At 35.6% G+C, this 18,698-nt stretch overlaps 1 protein-coding gene across 2 annotated transcripts in view; it reads right to left on the bottom strand.

Annotated features, from left to right (window-relative positions):
* Positions 1 to 18,698, bottom strand: part of LOC115414809 (atypical kinase COQ8A, mitochondrial-like) — a 42,558-nt gene that overhangs the window by 14,298 nt on the left and 9,562 nt on the right. For both annotated transcript variants that reach the window (XM_030128150.1, XM_030128151.1), the window contains exons 3-8: positions 18,014 to 18,093; positions 17,630 to 17,874; positions 15,598 to 15,796; positions 15,407 to 15,473; positions 4,004 to 4,069; positions 361 to 498 (exon numbers count right to left, since the gene is read on the bottom strand). In XM_030128150.1, the coding sequence (XP_029984010.1) occupies positions 361 to 498; positions 4,004 to 4,069; positions 15,407 to 15,473; positions 15,598 to 15,796; positions 17,630 to 17,874; positions 18,014 to 18,093 (795 nt within the window). The remainder of the gene's footprint in view (positions 1 to 360; positions 499 to 4,003; positions 4,070 to 15,406; positions 15,474 to 15,597; positions 15,797 to 17,629; positions 17,875 to 18,013; positions 18,094 to 18,698) is intronic.

Below are 18,698 nucleotides of genomic sequence, written 5' to 3'. Positions count from 1 at the left end.
ATTCAGGTCATATCTGACAGAATCTGATCAGTGCCTGGTAATTACAACTGTCAGTCATGTATTTAACCCCCTACCAGTTTAACAACACCTGTAATAAGATAAACTCTGTGTCCTAAGATAGATTTTCTACACCCTGAAGACACAGGGAGAAATTAGAAGCAGAAGTCTTGTGTCTTCTGAGATCAGTCCGAGTCCAAAATACTAAAAGGTAATTATGTTTAGAAGTTTTGCCTAATGACACTAAAAAATATGCAATATATAAATGTAATATGCAAATTAAACATATCTTTCTCCATTTAAAACTATGAAAACTGACTCTTATCTTTATTTTCATCTGTCATCTGGGCTTTTGCAGCTCACCTTGAATACTGAGCATCTGTCCAAGTTTTAACGCAGCTCCTCTGACTTTGCACAGCGTTCTGACGATGCGTTCAGCGTTGGCTTCGGACAGGAACGGGCTGGAGTCCAGTACAGCTTTCTTATTTTCACCTGCAACACCTTCACACAGTCAGAAACAACTTTACGGCACTTTGTCAAAGTCATTAAAGTCACATTGAACACATTCTTTAAGCTGCATGAGCAAATGTTTGGCATCAATTAACAGTTTTTGGATTAGGCTTATGTACAGTGTACACAACAGTGTCTGTGTATTTGTGTCAGTAGGTTGCCAGGTACTGCAGTACGTTTTAGTGTGTCTTCAGACGCATTAACAGAGATTTACACACATACACGCACATACACAACACAACACACACACACAAGTATGTGCCCGTGTTGGGATTAAGACACATAAACAGATAAACGCTAACAAACACATGTACCGTGGGCGCAGATTTACCCCGTACACTCTGTTTCAGCTTAGCTCCATTTTTGGATTAACAGGCTCACGGGGCAGAGCTGAGGCATTTGTTTAGAACTCAGGTCAGTGAGGGAGGTGTCTTAACGTAGTTATTGTTATTGTTCTCATGTGAAAAAAGTATGTCAACCTACATGTACCAGCATGCATGAAAGCTGGGAAATGTAAATAAATCACACTCACTTTTACAACAGTTTTACTGAGTTCAAAAAGACAAAAAAAACTATTTCACAGGGAGGTACTGGTATGAGACAAACCAGAGGTGCTCATGGAGAGGGCATGAACAGTAGGAAAAAAACTAGGGATGCACCAATACCACTTTTTTCAGACCGAGTACAAGTACAAGTACTTACATTTGAGTACTTGCTGATACTGAGTACCGATCTGAGTACTTAATAATATCATTACAGTTCTTAGTTACTTTTGAAAATGTGCTTTATAACCATATTTACTAAAAGATGGGAACCTATGTTACCTTTGCTGCTGCAATAATATGTTTTGGTGATGCAATACTCCATGTTTATCAAGGTGCTGTCATTCTGCTTCTGACGAAGATTTATATCTACAGCCTTTTTTTTTTTTTGGAAGTGAACATTGTTTGCTATAATTGTTATTGTTTTCTCTAATTTTCATCATGTGTTGCTTGTGGAGGTTTGTGAGAATACATCTGCAGCTGTGTAGGGGAAAAGAAACTAATTGAACTGTACTTGAATGTATAATTGTATTGTACTGAAAAACAGAAAATCTAATAAAAACTAGGTCCAAAAAAAAAGAAAATGTGCTTTATTGTTGTTGTCATTAGCTCGACCTTAACAGTGCTGCTACTGACATTTAATGCATTGGAATGAGTGTTTCTCAATCAATCCACCAGGGGGCTCTGCTCTTAATTAACCATACTGGGCAAATACCACGAAGAAGAGTAAAGTTTTTTGAGAAGGAGAAAGTCAGTAATAATAAACATAGAGTCGACAGAGGTAATACTAATGTGGATACAAATGTTGATATTGATGAAGGTAGTTGTCATAAATATGTCAGTAGTTTTTCTCTAACTCACACAGTCGCTCTTTAAACAGATTCTCTACATCAGTAGTTCCCACCCTTTTTTGGCTCGTGACCCCATTTTAACATCATAAATTTCTGGTGACCCCAGACATTCAAAAGGGAGACATTTTTTTTGGCTAAAATTAATTTGTTTGTAATAGTTTGCTATACTATGTTGCAAATAAATGTTAATTTTAGACGACATTTAAGCTAAATAATATATATTATTATGGACGGAGGCAGAAAAGCCAGGTGTAGATTACTGCACAAAGTGAGAATTTTATTTTCCTTGGTCAGGATATGTACAGTCAGTCCAGCTTGGATTTACAAGGCTGATAATTAATACTGAACAAACAAGAACTCAACCTATGAATTATAAAAGAGCTGCAGCATCTGAAACTGACCACAATGAACGTTTGACAGATAAACAGTACCACAGTGCTTCAGTTTCAGCTTCACAGTATTTTGATTGTCTCTGTCAACTCACCATATATTTTTTATTAGTAAGTTGTTTTTTTGTTTTTGTTTTTTTTAATCAGCCGACTCTCTAGAGGGTTGGAGAGTCAGCTTGTGACCCAAGGATCGTCGGTTTGATTCCACAGACTGGCAGAAAAAGTTGTTGGCTGATGTGCCCTTGAGCAAGGCACTCAAACCCCATTTGCTCCTCAGGCGCCTGCTATGGCAAGCCCGCTGCTCCCAGTTTGCAGTGTGTGCTATGTTCCTGCATGTTCTAGAAATGGGTTAAAAGTAGAGGTGGAATTTCAGTGTGTGGTGAAAAATGTACTATATACCGACAATAAAGGATCTTAATCTTAATTACTAGAAATTTCAGACGACCCCATTTGAATTCCAGGCAACCACACATTGGGTTCCCGACCCCAAGGTTGAAAAACACTGCTCTACCTCCAAGCTTCCCGGTGGTATTCTCCTTCTGGGTACGCATCCACAAGCACCTGGAAAATGGATGGAATGTACGCAGAGGACAAACAGAACACCCCGTCCATATCTGTCTGTGTCTTTAACGTTACTTTCAGCCAGTGTTACTTTTGTCACTGTCATTTATGTAGAAAGAGCTCCACACTGCTTACATAACTCCTCCACCACGTACCTGCTGCACTTAACTGCAAATGTTACGTTGCCATAAGTGGTATCAGTGTGGTTGTATCGGAGTACTTTTATGAGTACAAGTACAAGTACACACGCTGAGTATCGGACCCAATACCCGATGCTGGTATCAGTATCAGTGCATCCCTAAAAAAGACAAAAATCCAGGCACTCACTTGGTTGAAAAATTAGAAATTGTAAAAAGCTTTTATTTCATGAGGGTCTGTAGATTAATTCATTGGGGCTGGAGTTAAAAACACACCAACGCATTCATCAGAGTGTTCTACTGAGTTCTTGTGAAATGTCATGGTCAGAAAAGTGGTTTGACCTTTAAGGTTTTTAAAACAATCACATTCCACACAATACAGAATAGGTTCAAACATAAGAGTCACAGACAAAAGCATTTAATCTGACAGTTGGAGATTTTAAACCAACTGATATTCAACTTTGTGTGAAGTGAAACTAAAAATAATGCATTTACAAAGAAAAACTAATCTCAGTGATGGAACCATAGAACCACTTTCATATGATTTAGTATCCGACAGTGATGAAACACTGTGTCGCCACTATATTTACTGCTGGCTGTACATCAAACTGCCCCTCAGAGATAATAAAGATGCCTGGAACCTTGAACTTATATTCTATGCCAATAAACAATCAGACACCACAGACCCTCTCTTCATTTATATCCACTGTGCTATTAATTCCTGTGATGAATTCACTCAGGGCAGCACTGAGCGAGTACATGAGGGAAATGAGATGGTGAATGATATAAAAAAAAAAAAAAAAAAAAAAATCTGAATCCACATCCAGATCTGGACCACAGGAATGAAATGTGTTAGAGAGACAGTGAAATGTACTGGAGATTTTGGTTTAATGGAGAAGACAAACAGACACAACTGTGGGTTCAAGGGGAATGTCAATGTCAATTCCAAGATGGATGGTAAGAAATGTTGATGTAACTGTAATGTGTGTGTGTGTGTGTGTGTGTTCTCTATGTACCATTGTGTCTGATGGTTTTCTTGGCGACTTCTGCCAATGCTCCGATTCCCAAACCGACGGCCAGACCTGCAGCAGCAACAAACACAGACAAAAGAGGAGAAATATATTATATGTCAGGGTTCGCACACATTTTTCAAGGTCAAATTCAAGCACTTTTCAAGCACTTTCAAGAGACATTTTCAAATTTTTCACAGAACAGCACCTTATTGCTGGTGTAAAATACATATCTACAGGAATACATATACTCCTGACTATTTTTGTCACTTTTTATCACAATGATGTACATTATATTATGCTATAAACATCTAAAATTATGTTTCATAATAGCAAGAAATTTAAAAATTAAAGGAGAACCCAAAAAGGGAAGCCACTTGGGGTTCTTCAGACACATTTGCACCTGAGAGCAAATACTAGTATTTTTTTTGACAAAGTTTTATTTTTCTAAAGGTACCACCTCCTCTCTGTACGTAGCTTTGGCTTGAGTTAATATTAAAATAAAAAAAAAAAATCACATCACAGAGGTAGAATTGCAAACACTGTCAAGCACTTAAACTAAAATTCAAGCACTTTTCAGACATTGAAAAGACAACATTGAATTTCAAGTATTTTCATTTTTGTTTTTCTTACACCCACTCTCTGGATGTATATAGTTTTTGTGTACCTGTCAAATTTTTCAGTGTTTGTAAAAACCTAACTTCTTTCAATAAAAAGAGAATTTAAAAAAAGAAAAAAAAAAAAAGAAAGACATTCAAGCATTTTTAAGGATGTCAAGCACCCCTACGAACCCTGGTATGTGTGCTCGGTGGACAAGAAAACCTAAAATTGCATCTAATATCAAACTGAGAGGGATTTATTCAGTGTATATACAGTATATAACCAAACCAAGCAGGGTTAAAATGAGTCTACAGTTTTTCGTTATCTTTTATTTTCATTATGGCTGTGTTTTCAGTTTCACATGTAGTTTGTGATCTAGTTTGCTAATTTTTTTTTTCTTTTTTTTTTTTTTTTTTAAAGAAACATCTTAATTTCATTTATAATTGTGAATAATGGGTGAGATTTAAAAGCATCACAATAATAATTTCTATAAGACTCAGAATAATCCCAAATATGACACTGACTTTTTTATTTATTTACTTTTATTTAAACAGGAAGTCCCATTGAGATAGAAATCTCTTTTGCAAGGGAGACCTGACCAAGGTAGCAGCCATACAAAGTCAAAAGTATATAAAACACATGCATGATACACAATTACAAAAAAACAGAATAACAATTATCACTTTTGCCACCATGGTGGACAGTTTGACAACACAGACACGCTGTATGTTTTCCATCCATCTGAATTATTAGAGTTATTATCCACCTAAAACACTTGGCTTGTGTATGAAATAAACTGGCAAAGACAAGCGGGAGCAAACAGAGGACAGCATAACCCTAAATGTCAGCTGAAACCGAGTGATGGCAGGTGGACAAGATGGATGGAGAAACAGGCAGGGTGGGAACAAATAGGAACACTTCAACACTTCAAGTTTACAGGACAAATACTTAATGGTTTTGCAGTTATTGTCTGGAAACTAAATGATAACAGACTACCAGACATATCGGCCACTAATCCCCATACATTATATTATAAACAAGGGGATTCCAATGACAATCCCTATACACACTTCCTATATAGTCCTATATGTTTGTGGTTACAAAACTGGATAAAACATTCCATAATAGTCAGTTTTTACATCTATTTTTTTTTTTATTTTGTTACATTAATAACCCTAAACTATAAAAGTCACAGTATGTTGCTGTGAAATGCTCAGTCATATTATTATCATTCAGTTAATGCAACAGCTGACTGAAAAAAATACTTCACAAGGACATGGTGGTATTTCAGTTCCATCCTAACACCACATACAATATTAAACACAAGACAAAACAAACAGAGATAAGATAAGCACTTTATTAAGCTCTGAGTCACAGGGTGATATAAATGAGCACAACGATATAAGCGGGTATATGAATATGATACTGGTTGTCTAATCCTGCAGCAATTATAAGTCTGAAATATGTAATCCTCTGGAAACTTATTCTGACACAGTGGATATTTGAATGGATACCAAAAAAAAAAAGAAAAAAAAAAGAAAAAAAAAAAAAAAAAGCAAGCCTGCACGAGTTGGAGGCAGTTTGGAGGAGAGTTCCTCTGAGCTCAGCGTCTGCCTTACATAACTCAGCGTTACATAATCAGTTCACCAGCAAACTCTGAGGCGAGAGCTGTGAGATGCAACAGTAGATGGAAATCAAGACAAAGTGTGCTTATGGCTTGCAAAATTTGACTGAACATTTCCTCATTGACTTAAAAAAGCGTCATCTCACAATAAAAACACACAACAAAAACACAGTAAAAAACACTACTGGAGGAAATGTGTGAGGTTATGTGTTGTTTTCTCTATCCTTAGAGAGTGTTCAGTCAGTTTGCAGTTTCACTTCCTGCTTTAGTGGGAATTTTCAATACACACTTGAGTAACAATGCTCATGTACACTGCCCAGCCAAAAAAAATGTCACACATGCAATATTTTATTGCACCACCTTTGGTTCTGATTACAGGAGGCATTCACTGAATGTAACTACGCAAATAGTTCAGTTCCATCCATGGATAAGCACTACAGTGGTGAATAATGTTTAAGCTGCAGGCATGTGCACAAATAGACCCCTAGTAGTAGAAGTAGTAGTAGTAGTATAAATAAATAAATAAATAAATAAATGATTAGATTTGTAGCACTTTTTAAGGTACCCAAAGCACTTTATATTATTGATCCACATTCTCACTCTGGTGGTTTTAAACTACACTCAACAAAAATATAAACGCACCACTTTTGTTTTTGCTCCCATTTGTCATGAGCTGAACTCAAAGATCTAAAACTTTTTCTGTGTACACACAAGGTTTATTTCTCTCAAATATTGTTCACAAATCTGTCTAAATTTGTGTTAGTGAACACTTCTTCTTTGCTGAGATAATCCATCCACCTCACAGGTGTGGCATATCAAGATGCTGATTAGACAGCATGATTTTTGCACAGGTGTGCCTTAGGCTGGCCACAATAAAAGGCCACTCCAAAATGTGCAGTTTTATCACACAGCACAATACCACAGATGTCACAAGTTTTGAGGGAATATGAAATCGGCATGCTGACTTCAGGAATCTCCAGCAGAGCTTTTGCCTGTGAATTGAATGTTCATTTCTCTACCATAAGCCATCTCCAAAGCTGTTTCAGAGAATTCATGAAGAAGACTGTGCGAGGAAAATGGTGGTCACACCAAATACTGACTGGTTTTCTGACCCCCCTGGACCACCCAATACAGTAAAACTGCACATTTTAGAGTGGCCTTTTATTGTGGCCAGCCTAAATCACACCTGTGCAATAATCCTGCTGTCTAATCAGCATCTTGATCTGCCACACCTGTGAGGTGGATGGATTATCTCAGCAAAGGACAAAGGAGAAGTGCTCACTAACACAGATTTAGACAAATTTATGAACAATATTTGAGAGAAATAGGCCTTTTGTGTACATAGAAAAAATTTTAGATCTTTGAGTTCAGCTCATGAAAAATGGGAGCAAAAACAAAAGTGGTGCGTTTATATTTTTGTTGAGTGTACATTTGTATTCACAGCTGTCCTGGGGAAGGCTGATGGAAGCGTGGCTGCCACTTCGCACCAAACGGCCCCTCTGAGAACCACCGAATATTCATACGCATTCATACACCAGTGTGAAGGCAAGGTGGGTGAAGGGTCTTACCCAAGGAACCGCCAACCCTTCGGTTATTGGACGACCCACTCTACCTCCTGAGCCATGGCCACTGCCCTTTTGCCCTGGATGAGAAAAGTGCCTTATCTGCTGGTACCCAATTGTTTCTTCATTCATCAATATTTAAGAATAAAAAATACTCTCTCTGTCCTCAATTCCCCCCAAATGTGTTTTGATATCAGACAGGGCTGGCTGCTACCAGCCCAATGTTTCCTAAAAAACAAACAAACTAACAAACAAACAAAAAAATCACAAAATCTGTAATTTAACCTCCTAAGACCCAGGAAATGTCAGCAAAGTACAAGCTTTTTTTGTTTTTTATTAAATAAGTGCCTATATTGGAAATATCATGATGCAACAGTTTTTTCAGAGGCAGTTTTTTTTTTATGGAATGTCCTTTGTGGTGGACAGTTTTCTTCTCTTTTTTTTGTATAAAGTTGTGAAACTCTTGTCTGCAAATGTGAACAGAAAACCCATAGGGCCAGCCCTTAGGAGGTTAAAAGCCTTTTTCAGCTATTTACTGGCGTTTGTCATGTTTATTTAAGAGAGAGAGGAAGAGAGATACTGGCAAGCAGGCAGGCATAGTGACAGACAGGAAGAGAATTTAAAGACAGTTATACTGTTCTACAGATTAGACAAGTTCACTAGTTTGTTTAATTTAAAATTGTAATAATTGAAATGAAGGGAGGCCTTAAGTTGAGCTACATGACAGTCTGGTGAGGTATAGTCGCAGAAAAAATTATTAGACCACCCTTTATTTTATTCAGTTTCTTGTTCATTTTAATGCCTGGTACAATTAAAGGTACATTTGTTTGGACAAATATAATGATAACAACAAAAATAGTTCATTAGAGTTTAACTTCAGAGTTGATATCTATCCATTTTCCATGTTTTCTTGATAATAACCAAAATCACTTAGTTCTTACATCAATATCTATGGCATTGTACTGACAAAAACAGTGCTTTTAGACATTCCATGTTTTCTTTTCTGTCTGTTTGAGTCACATGATACACACAAGAGTTAGTACTTGATTGCATATCCATTGTGTTTAATGACTTCTGATGGTCTAATAATTTTTCCACGACTGTGTACTGTGGTATATTACTAATGTAATGTTTATGTTTTAACTCTGTCAGAAAACAGTAAAAAAAAATGTGTGTAATGTGTTGTCAGCTTTATAGAGATTCTGTCAGTCACTCTTGATTATTATGCCCATTTTTTTTGGCTTGAGCACCTGCCCACCAAAATGTCAGTGCACGTGCCTGTTCAGCTATAACAGGTTATTTAAGTCTAACTGATGCAGTAAGTCGCCTCATGTCTCTGATGTCAAACAGATTGGACAATGACAGGACTGATCAGGATCATCAGGCGTGTGACACAATGAGACATCACTTTCACACATGGATTAGCCACCATAAAGTCCAGACTCTAATTTGGGACGCGATGAAGACCTGATGCAGCGGTCCCATTCTCCATCAATAATAATCAAACTGTAATGCCTTATAACCTTATTGTGACACTATGTAAACATTATGTGGTAAAAAAGATGTGACAGTGAATGTCTCCTGTAATCAAAACCAAAGGTGGTGCAGTCAAATATTGTATGTATGACTTGTTTTTTTTGGCTGGGCAGTGTATGATCTCAGTGTGAGAGGGAGCGTCATGTAACTCCAAGCCAAAAGACATCACCGTTTCTATCCGAGTCTGACCGACAAGCACCGGCACATGTGTCTGTCAGTCATTTGTGTTTACAGAACGGCTGCTGCGTGAGATGGACAACCTGTAACAGACAATTCCAGTTCCTTATTTGAGATCATAACATTAAACTGATGCATGCTCCTGTCAGTAAAACCTTAAAATAAAGTGACTCCTAAGTCAACTAACAAGGTTGTGTCGACAGCGGTCAATCCATCTTGGGCGCATTCACACGTGGCGTTTGGAGTCATCCACCTGTGTTTGGAGCGTTTAAAAAAAAAAAAGCCTGTTAATGGCAGGTCCGCTAAGCCCCTCCCTCACGTTTCTCCACTGCCGTCCCTCCCTGACTTTGACACCTTCTGAGATATCGACGTGCAGAATCAAGTCGACCTTGAGTCCCATTCTAGCGTATATGCACCTCAGAGGACATGCTGACTACGAGCTTCTGCAAACTTTTGCTGAGTATATTTGTGTTGGTATTTTAGCCGACTAATACGGGTCGCCGTTCTTGGCTTACGTTACGTTCTGTTCTTTTTCACCGTGTGCTTCTGGCCTCTCTGGTCAACTTCCTTCCACCTGTTACCTTATCCATCATCCATCTGCAATGGCACCATGAGCTGCTGATCTATAAACGCTTGTTGCTTGTGTAGAAGCAGCACCTCAGCTCAATCTGAGGATGTTCGAGAGCTTTTCACTTCGCATTTTAATCATTTGAATAAGCTTTACACTGAACCGAGGGTGTTAAATTTACTTTCAGGGGTCACATTCACCATATTTCATCTCCAGTGTATGGAGGACTGAACCTGCCATATTAAAAATATATACAGAAATATAAAAATGGCTTGATAAGTTTGTTTCCGTACCATTTATTTATCTATTTTGTCCTTATTTATATTTTTCCTTATTTAATTTTTATTCCTGCATTTATTTCTGTGTTGCTTTCTATTTACATTTTCTTTATCTATTTTCTTGTTTATTTCTATATTTTATTTTCATCTGACATCTTATGAATTTATTGTCTTTTTTTTTATTCATAGTCGTATTTACCTCTTCAGTATTCCCCCCTTTTGCATTTTCTTCCTCTATTTATTTCTACAAGCCTATTTATTTCTATATGGAGTATGAAGAAAATGTAAATAGAAAGCAAGGCAGAAATAAATAGAGGAAGAAAATGCAGAAAGGGGGAATACTGACGAAAATGTAAATAGAAAGTGATGCAAAAACAAATGCAGGGATAACAATTAAATAAGGACAAAATAGATAAATAAATGGTACAGAAATGAACTTGTCAAGCCATTTTTATATTTCTGTATATATTTTTCAATATGACAGGTTCAGTCTTCCATACAAGTAGACCAGACCAGTAAAATAAAAGCACTATAGCCTATAAATAATGACAACTTCAAAGTTTTCTCTTTGTTTTAGTGCAACAAAATAACACTAAATAGTGACAAAAAAAAATCTACAAATGATTCAAACAAAAAAGTGAAAAACCTGAAAAAAAGACATTCCTTAAGAAAAATAAGTGCAATTTTAACAATATTACACCAATATTACACATATACAAGTGCATTATGAATCGGATCTACAAAGGTACAAAACATTTAGTTAACAGGCAGAATACTGTTAAAATTGCACTTAATTTTCTTTAAACATTTCAGGTTAATATTTGTTCAAGTTATTCACATTTTATTGTTAAAGGACAGTTTGTTAATGGAAATATTTTCATAATTTAATATTATTTTTTGAGCTAAAACAGAGATAAAAATGTGGAGTTGTCATTATTTATAGACATAATGTAATACTATTTATTTCACATTAAAGAAGGAAATTTGGAGTCATTATTTATAGGTTATTATGATAGTATTTTACTTGAGATCACATTGGTGTGTATGTGGAACCTGAAGTAAAATGAGTTTGACACCAATATCTTCAGTGTAATAGTAGTGTATTGCACACTTTACAAATTCATCCCACAGGCCGGATTGGACCCTTTGGCGGGCTGGTTTTGACCCACGGGCCACGTGTTTGACACCTGCGCACTGAACATCCACGATGGAAACTAGAGATTTCACATAAATAAAATCTGACTGATTGGTTGCTTGCGTGTTTCAGATTTTTGAATTTTTTTCTGATTTTTGGCATTAACTATCAGGTTAAAATAAAAACAAAACACCAAAGCAGGTATGTTGAGTAAACTTTTAACCCTTTCATGCATAGTGGTCACTACAGTGGACAGCTATTCAAAGCTGTTATCTTATATATTCATGGATTTTATTGTTTTAGTTCCATATCAGCCAATAAAGCGAATATACCATTGCTGTAACTTTGCTGTTCTTGATAAACCTGATTTGCAGTAACATGTTTGAGTGTAAATCAATTCCTTGTTACTGTTATGAGACTGTAATTAATTTTTTTTTTTAACAAAAAGGTTTTTTTTTTCATATTATCTCAATAATGTGAGTAATAACTAATATTAGAGTATGTTAAAATGTGAAAACATCCGATTAGCAGGATTAAAAAATATATTTCATACTTTTCACACAGAATATTAGTAAATGCATGTTTCTTTGCTTCAAAAATTAAACTCATGGTGTCCAGCTGAGTGGATTTTTTTGCATTTCCATGAAAAATCAGTTCATAAAAAAAAAAAAAAAAAAAAATCAGTCGCAGTGTTTTTTTCATACCTAAAGAGGAATAAAAACACTTAAGAAAAATCTTGATTAAGGTTCTCATAATTCATCCATGAAAGGTATAAGAGCACTAAATCTTAAGTCCGTGTAGTATATAATACTTAGGATGTAAAATCACACAAAAATAAGAACGGACATATTTTTTCCGATCTTAGAATCAGCTGTTTGATGTATTATAATAGGTCAGATAATGTGTCACTGAAAATAAATATCACCTATTATGTTTCAGAGTGGATTAGAATTAATATCCTCTGAACAAAGAGTCAAAAGACAAAAACAGACTGAGCAAACACTGACTGTAAACAAAAAACTTTTAAATGTGTTTGTTGCCACCATAAGTGAGGGTGAGTGGTACTCAGTTGGTTGCAACGTCCACCTTCACCTCTAGATATCACCAAATATCACAAACTGCACCTTTGTTTCACTCCTTACATTCAATCCCAATCCAATTTTATTTGTAAAGCGCTTTAAAACAACCACAGTGGACCAAGGTGCTGTACAGAAGAATAAATAAAAAAAAAAAACAAAATAAAAGAATAAAATACAAGAATAGATTAAAAGACATAGAACTGTACAAAAACAAAAAAACACATGTTAAAGATCTGTGTGTTTATGTGTTTCAAAGAACACTACAATAATATGTCCAACCAGAGGATTAAATTAAACCAATCAATCTGCTTATCTCTACGTTTCTGTCAATGTTTAGTCAACAATCGAGGCGTGTTTTTATTTGATCAACAAAGTCCATTCATCAGGGCTAGTCTACCTTGACCTAATTAGAAGGAAGTTTTGTTTTATATTCATATCCTGGATGCTATTTAAGTGTAACGCACTGTAAATAAAGTATGTACTGACCAGGACCAGGAGGGCACGGAGCTCACCACCCCTTCAATCAGTTCACTGGTTTCATGTCAGTTTCAGAAATGGTTTTAAGATACTTTTTATTGGTGTTTAAACCTCTGAGTGGACTAGTGCCAGAATACATACAATATATGCCTGCCCTTCCAGCTCTTTTATTTGCATTTTCACTGTCTGTATTACAACTATTTTTGTGGGTATTTCCAAATGAAATTGCCCTTTATTAAGCGATTTATCATATTTCATTTCAATATTATCCTCAATTCGGCATTTACAGGTATTTTCCTTCTGTAATTTACTGATTATGCAGATGAAAAAGTCAAAGGTTATATCAAAATAGAGAAAATATTACTTCTTCAGCAAAATATATCATTAACTGAACATAAAAACAAGTGTTTACAACACATCCGATTCTGCTGAAATGCTGAGACACTAGATTTTACCTGAAATGCTTTAATATAATGATCAGATTAGTGATTTAAAAAATGATTAAATACTTCAAATCAGTAGATGCTTTTGGTCACTGGCGACTGTCCAGGTCTTTGAGGAAGATAACAGAAAGGCAGAAGTTTCCTAAAAATAATGTTTAGATGAGAAATGCACAAGTTGACACAAGAATTTGACAGGCTTTGACGATAAAACAACGGGTTTGGGTTCATTTTCAGGTGCAAATGTTGTCAGCTGTCTCTAGGTTTCACTGTATTCCTGTAAATCTCAGCAGCTCAAGCAGAATGTCACCGTATGAAATAGTACATAAAACGAGTAAACACGATAACAAAGAACCAGCTCTCAATATTCTCGTAACAATAGTGATGGAAACACGCAAAAGTCACATTTTCTTTCGCAAATCTGGAGGTGAACCTAGCTAGTGAACAATAGAGAAGTGACTTTGAGCATCTATAGTTTTCACCTCTGCACCAAAAGTCTTCATTTTAACTTTAACAACTGCAATCTCTCCGGCACTGCATGTTGCACTTTACAGCAGTCAAACTACTCTAACTCCTGAACCATTTGCACTAGCCACAAAAATCTAATGGCATCGGAAAGCTGAGATCCTGAGCTTTGCGACAATGTATCCTCCTGAGACCCAGGAAAGTAAATGTTTTGGCTTTTTTACGTTAAATAATTGTCTTGGTTATGCAACAGTTTTGCAGATACTATTTTTATTTTAATGAAATTTTTTATGGAACGTCCTTTGCAGTGGACAGCATTTCTTTTGTACGTAGAGCTGTGAAACTCTTGTCCCCTACAGAGGACTGAGTCTGGGTGTCAAGAGGATATAACATTTTATGGCAGCAATGTGGAACTTTATTATGAATAGAAAGGAACTGTTACAGAGACTTCCACACAGGCTAAATGGACTTGGAAATAACCAAAAATATGAAGCCATAATATGGATATTGAATGTTCAAGACCAAAAAGCATGTCTGAGCAGATGTAAAAAAGTGGAAAGTTTATTTCTGCAATCTCAAAAAGTTTCATCATGGACATTTACAGTTGTTTCTGATAATAAATATGCTAAAAACCTCAAGTCTGTTTTTTTCTTTTTTACTAAGACACACTGTTTTAAGCATTAATTATTTAAAATTATGATAATTAATGGCCAGATATTGAAAGTTAAGTTCTTCCTGTAAACAAAGGTGCAAAAGAACTGGCAAAAAAGATATTTTTTTGACACTTTTATGTCAAAGAAAACATGAAAACACCTAGGCAGCCTGTTATAATGGCAGTCTTTAATATCATTTAAAAAATATTTGCAAATATAAATCCCTCATATTCATATTAACTTCTTTGTATTGTTGCCTTTTGTATAATTCTCCTATTAAGTACTTTGTGCTGTACTTTGCATTGCAGTGTTGCATGTCAGGTTTGACTTGACCTCTTTGAGTTATGGTGTCTTTCTGTCAGGGACTGTGTAGATGTTAGGAATGCTTTGGAATGACATAACACCACCTGCTGTCCTGGACCCAGTGACCCCAGCTTAGAACTGGGAATTAACAGCCTCAAGATTATGGAACTAAGCTGGAACTTTGCCAATTAATATTTTGAATTATTTTACAAGGATAAAAAAGTGCTGCTTAAACTTCATGCAGAAATGTTGTCTGTTTTAAGTCCACTGTTAAAGTTAAAAGGATAAACTATTTAGTTCTAATGTCTTCGAGTTGGAATAGGTTTTATTTTATAGTTTATTGCTCATTAGCTGTAAACACTGTTTTACTGTGGGAGTAAACACAGAGATAGAGGTGAAGTACATGCACACTTCAACACAGGAAGACAAACACACCAACAGGCGCAGCCTTTCAACCAGCAGATAAACCAGATTAGAGTTAGACAGAGAATCAAACAGGTGCTTTACTCTACCTCCAAAACTGGCCAATCTGCTGAGCCGGGTCACGGGCACTTTCCTCTCTCGGGCTCTCTCACTCAACTAAAGACACAGGATTCAAGTTAAATCCACATTAAGTGTCTGAGTGTATAGATGAAGGTGAGTTTGTACTGCAGTTACTTCTATGTGCATGTGTGTTTATAATGGGAACAGATAGAGGACTCACCATCTGTTTGTGGGGTTTAGCCTCAGTCCTTTTGCTCTCTCTGGCTTTCTCGATGTCTTCGGCTGTTAGTCCTCCGACCGTGGACGGATCCTGATGGTAGCTCCTGAGTTGTCGGACTGAGTTCTGACAGTACATCTGTGCCCACAAATGTCTTTTCAAGCTGTGGCTGTAGAGATGATGGTGTGCCATGAAGTGTCTCCTAAACATAAGGAAAAAACTCTTTCTTATTTACACAGAAAGGGGCTGCAGAAACTTTACAGTTCACTAGATTCAAAAGAGTCAAAGATTTTTATTTTGTCAATTCACTAGACGCACAAGACATACAGAGAATTAAGATATCATTTCTCTCTCACCTTGTAAATAAAAAAGCCATGAATAGAATAAGAATAAATAGCTATAACAGAATATAAGTTTATTTACAATAACAGCAGTAGTGCAAAACAGCAACAGTTCTGAGGTGAATAATGAATAAGAACAGTATCAGACATGACAGTAGTTAGCACTTTATTTGTAACAAGTGGTGCCAGGCGCAACAAACTGCCTCTCGCACATATTTTGCCCATTATAAGTAAATGGGAAGATTTAAAAAATTCATACAAAAATTTTACTTTGACCTACTGTTCCCAAAATGTAATGAGATCCATTCTGGGTCACTGGCAATCTATAAAGTCAATCTGGTATGAATTCAACCAATAGTTTTGCTGCTACAGACATGTGAAATTTCACCCATTATAAGTAAATGGAAAAAAAAAGTAAAAATTCATAAAAAATTTAAAATATATATATTATGTACATTATATTAACTCTTAATCAGCCCTGCATTGTAAAGAGGAGTTGATAATATTATTTATTTTCTTGTTGTTTTTTGTTGTTGTGGTTTTTTTTTTATTTGCCTTTTTTTGTGTTTAATAGGTTTGTTGTATTTTTTTTTTTTTTGTATTGTCTCTATGGTTCCTTATGTCTAAGTACATGTTTATGTAAATAAATAAATAAATAAATAAATAAATAAATGACCTGCTTTTCCCAAAATGTTATGAAATCTATTCTGGGTCTGGCAATCTATAAACAAATTTTGTATGAATTCAACCAATAGTTTTGCTGCTACAGACATGAGAAATTTTACCTATTATAAGTAAATGGAAAAAAATTTTTTGAAAAATTCATAAAAAATTTAATATACATATATTATATACACTGTATTAACTCTTAATCAGCCCTGCATTGTCAAGAGGAGTTAATAATATTATTTATCTTCTTGTTGTTTTTTGTTGTTGAGGGTTTTGTTTTTTTTTTTTATTTTATTTGTCTTTTTTTGTGTTTAATAGGTTTGTTGTATAATTTTTTTTTGTATTGTCTTTGTGGTTCCTTTTGTCTAAGTACATGTTTATGTAAATGTATAACTTTAAATAAATAAATAAATCCTTATACTGGAAGAAAATGGACATACCCTCAGTACATACGTGGGTGAGGGAGATGGTATCTTGTATTGTATTGGAACGACTCACTTACATTGTTAAAGGAAGGGGAGGGGATTTTGTGAAAATATGGTCACCTTTAACTGAGTTTCTCAGATGTTATGAGACCAATTAATTTTGACAATGGTGCGGATTTATGGAGCTGTATGCTGTTTATTTGTGCTTATTTTTGTTTATTTATTTATTCATTCATTCATTCATTCATTTTTTTGCTTTCATTCATTTATTTGGGGGGAATATGTTGCTTATTGTTTGCTTTATGTTGAGTATATTGTTAATTGTGTAATATAAAGTTCAATAAAGATATTGTTTAAAAATAATAATAATAAAAATAAATAAATAAATAAAAATCTGAGCTACTTTTCCAAAAATGTAATGAGATTTACTCTGGGTCACTGGTCTATAAACAAATTTGGTATGAATTCAACCAATAGTTTTGCTGCTACAGTGTTAACAAACAAACAAAGAAACTGAACCAAAAACTATACCCCTTGCCTCTCCTTCGGGGGTGGGATAATACAGTGCAGTAGACTATGGAATAAGGGACATGTTTATACCTGGAGTCCTGGTGGTAAGATCTGGTCTGCCCACTGAACTGTTTGCTCGGGTCTTTGTATCCCTCAAATAACGACTGTTTTCCACCAGCGTTGCTTCCTCCTGCTGCCGCTCTGGGATCAGCTGCATCCTTGTCCTCTATCGTAGGATCCACACCTTCTTCCCTAAACTCCGTGAACGCCCTGTCATCCTGAGGAAAGTCAAAGTCAGACTCTGAGGAGGACGTCTGCTCCTGGCCTGAAAGCTCCTGGTTAGAGACAAACACATGCACATTTTAACAACACTCACAGTATTTACACATACATACACAGTTGACACGTTTGACTCTCACACACTTTCCTATGAATACAAACACCTGTTTCTGTTTGACTTGTACACAAACACACCTGCATTTTCATCATGGCTGCAGAGAGGCCTTGCTCAGCGGCCGACTGTACGCTTTGCACAGCGGCACCGACACCCGGGACTGAAAAAAAAAAAAAAAAAAAAAAAAAAAAAATCAAACAAATTATTAGAGAATTATTACCAATGATTATTTTATCATTAGTATAATTGGCATTAATAGTAGAAAACACTTTGCCCTTCCTGCTCACTGATACCCTGCCTAGTCAGAGATTAAGACTGAATTTTAAATTAACCCTTTCATGCATTTTGGTCACTCTAGTGGACAGTTCTTCTCCAGCTGTTCTCTTGTATATTCATAGGTTTTGTTGTTTTAGTTTCATATGAGCCAACACAGTGGACACTTACGCAACATCCCATAATACACTGCAATTCATATCATTACTATAACTTTGCTGTTCTTGATAAACCTGATCTGCAGTAACATGTTTAAGTGTAAATCAGTTGTTATTTGTTAGACAAAAAGATTTGTTTTTTGCATATTATATGAGGTAATAACTAGCTTTAGAGTATGTTAAAATGTGAGAAAACATCAAATTAGCAGCCTTAAAAATGTTTTTATTTCATTGTTTTCATTTTACTTTCTGATATTGGGTTTTAAATACATATTTCTTTATTTAAAAAATTAAATGCATGGACATTTTTGTAACTCCATGAAAAAAAAAACTC

This window comes from Sphaeramia orbicularis, chromosome 24, assembly GCF_902148855.1.
Source record: "Sphaeramia orbicularis chromosome 24, fSphaOr1.1, whole genome shotgun sequence".
Taxonomy (NCBI): domain Eukaryota; kingdom Metazoa; phylum Chordata; class Actinopteri; order Kurtiformes; family Apogonidae; genus Sphaeramia; species Sphaeramia orbicularis.
This window is presented reverse-complemented; position numbering and strand designations above follow the sequence as displayed.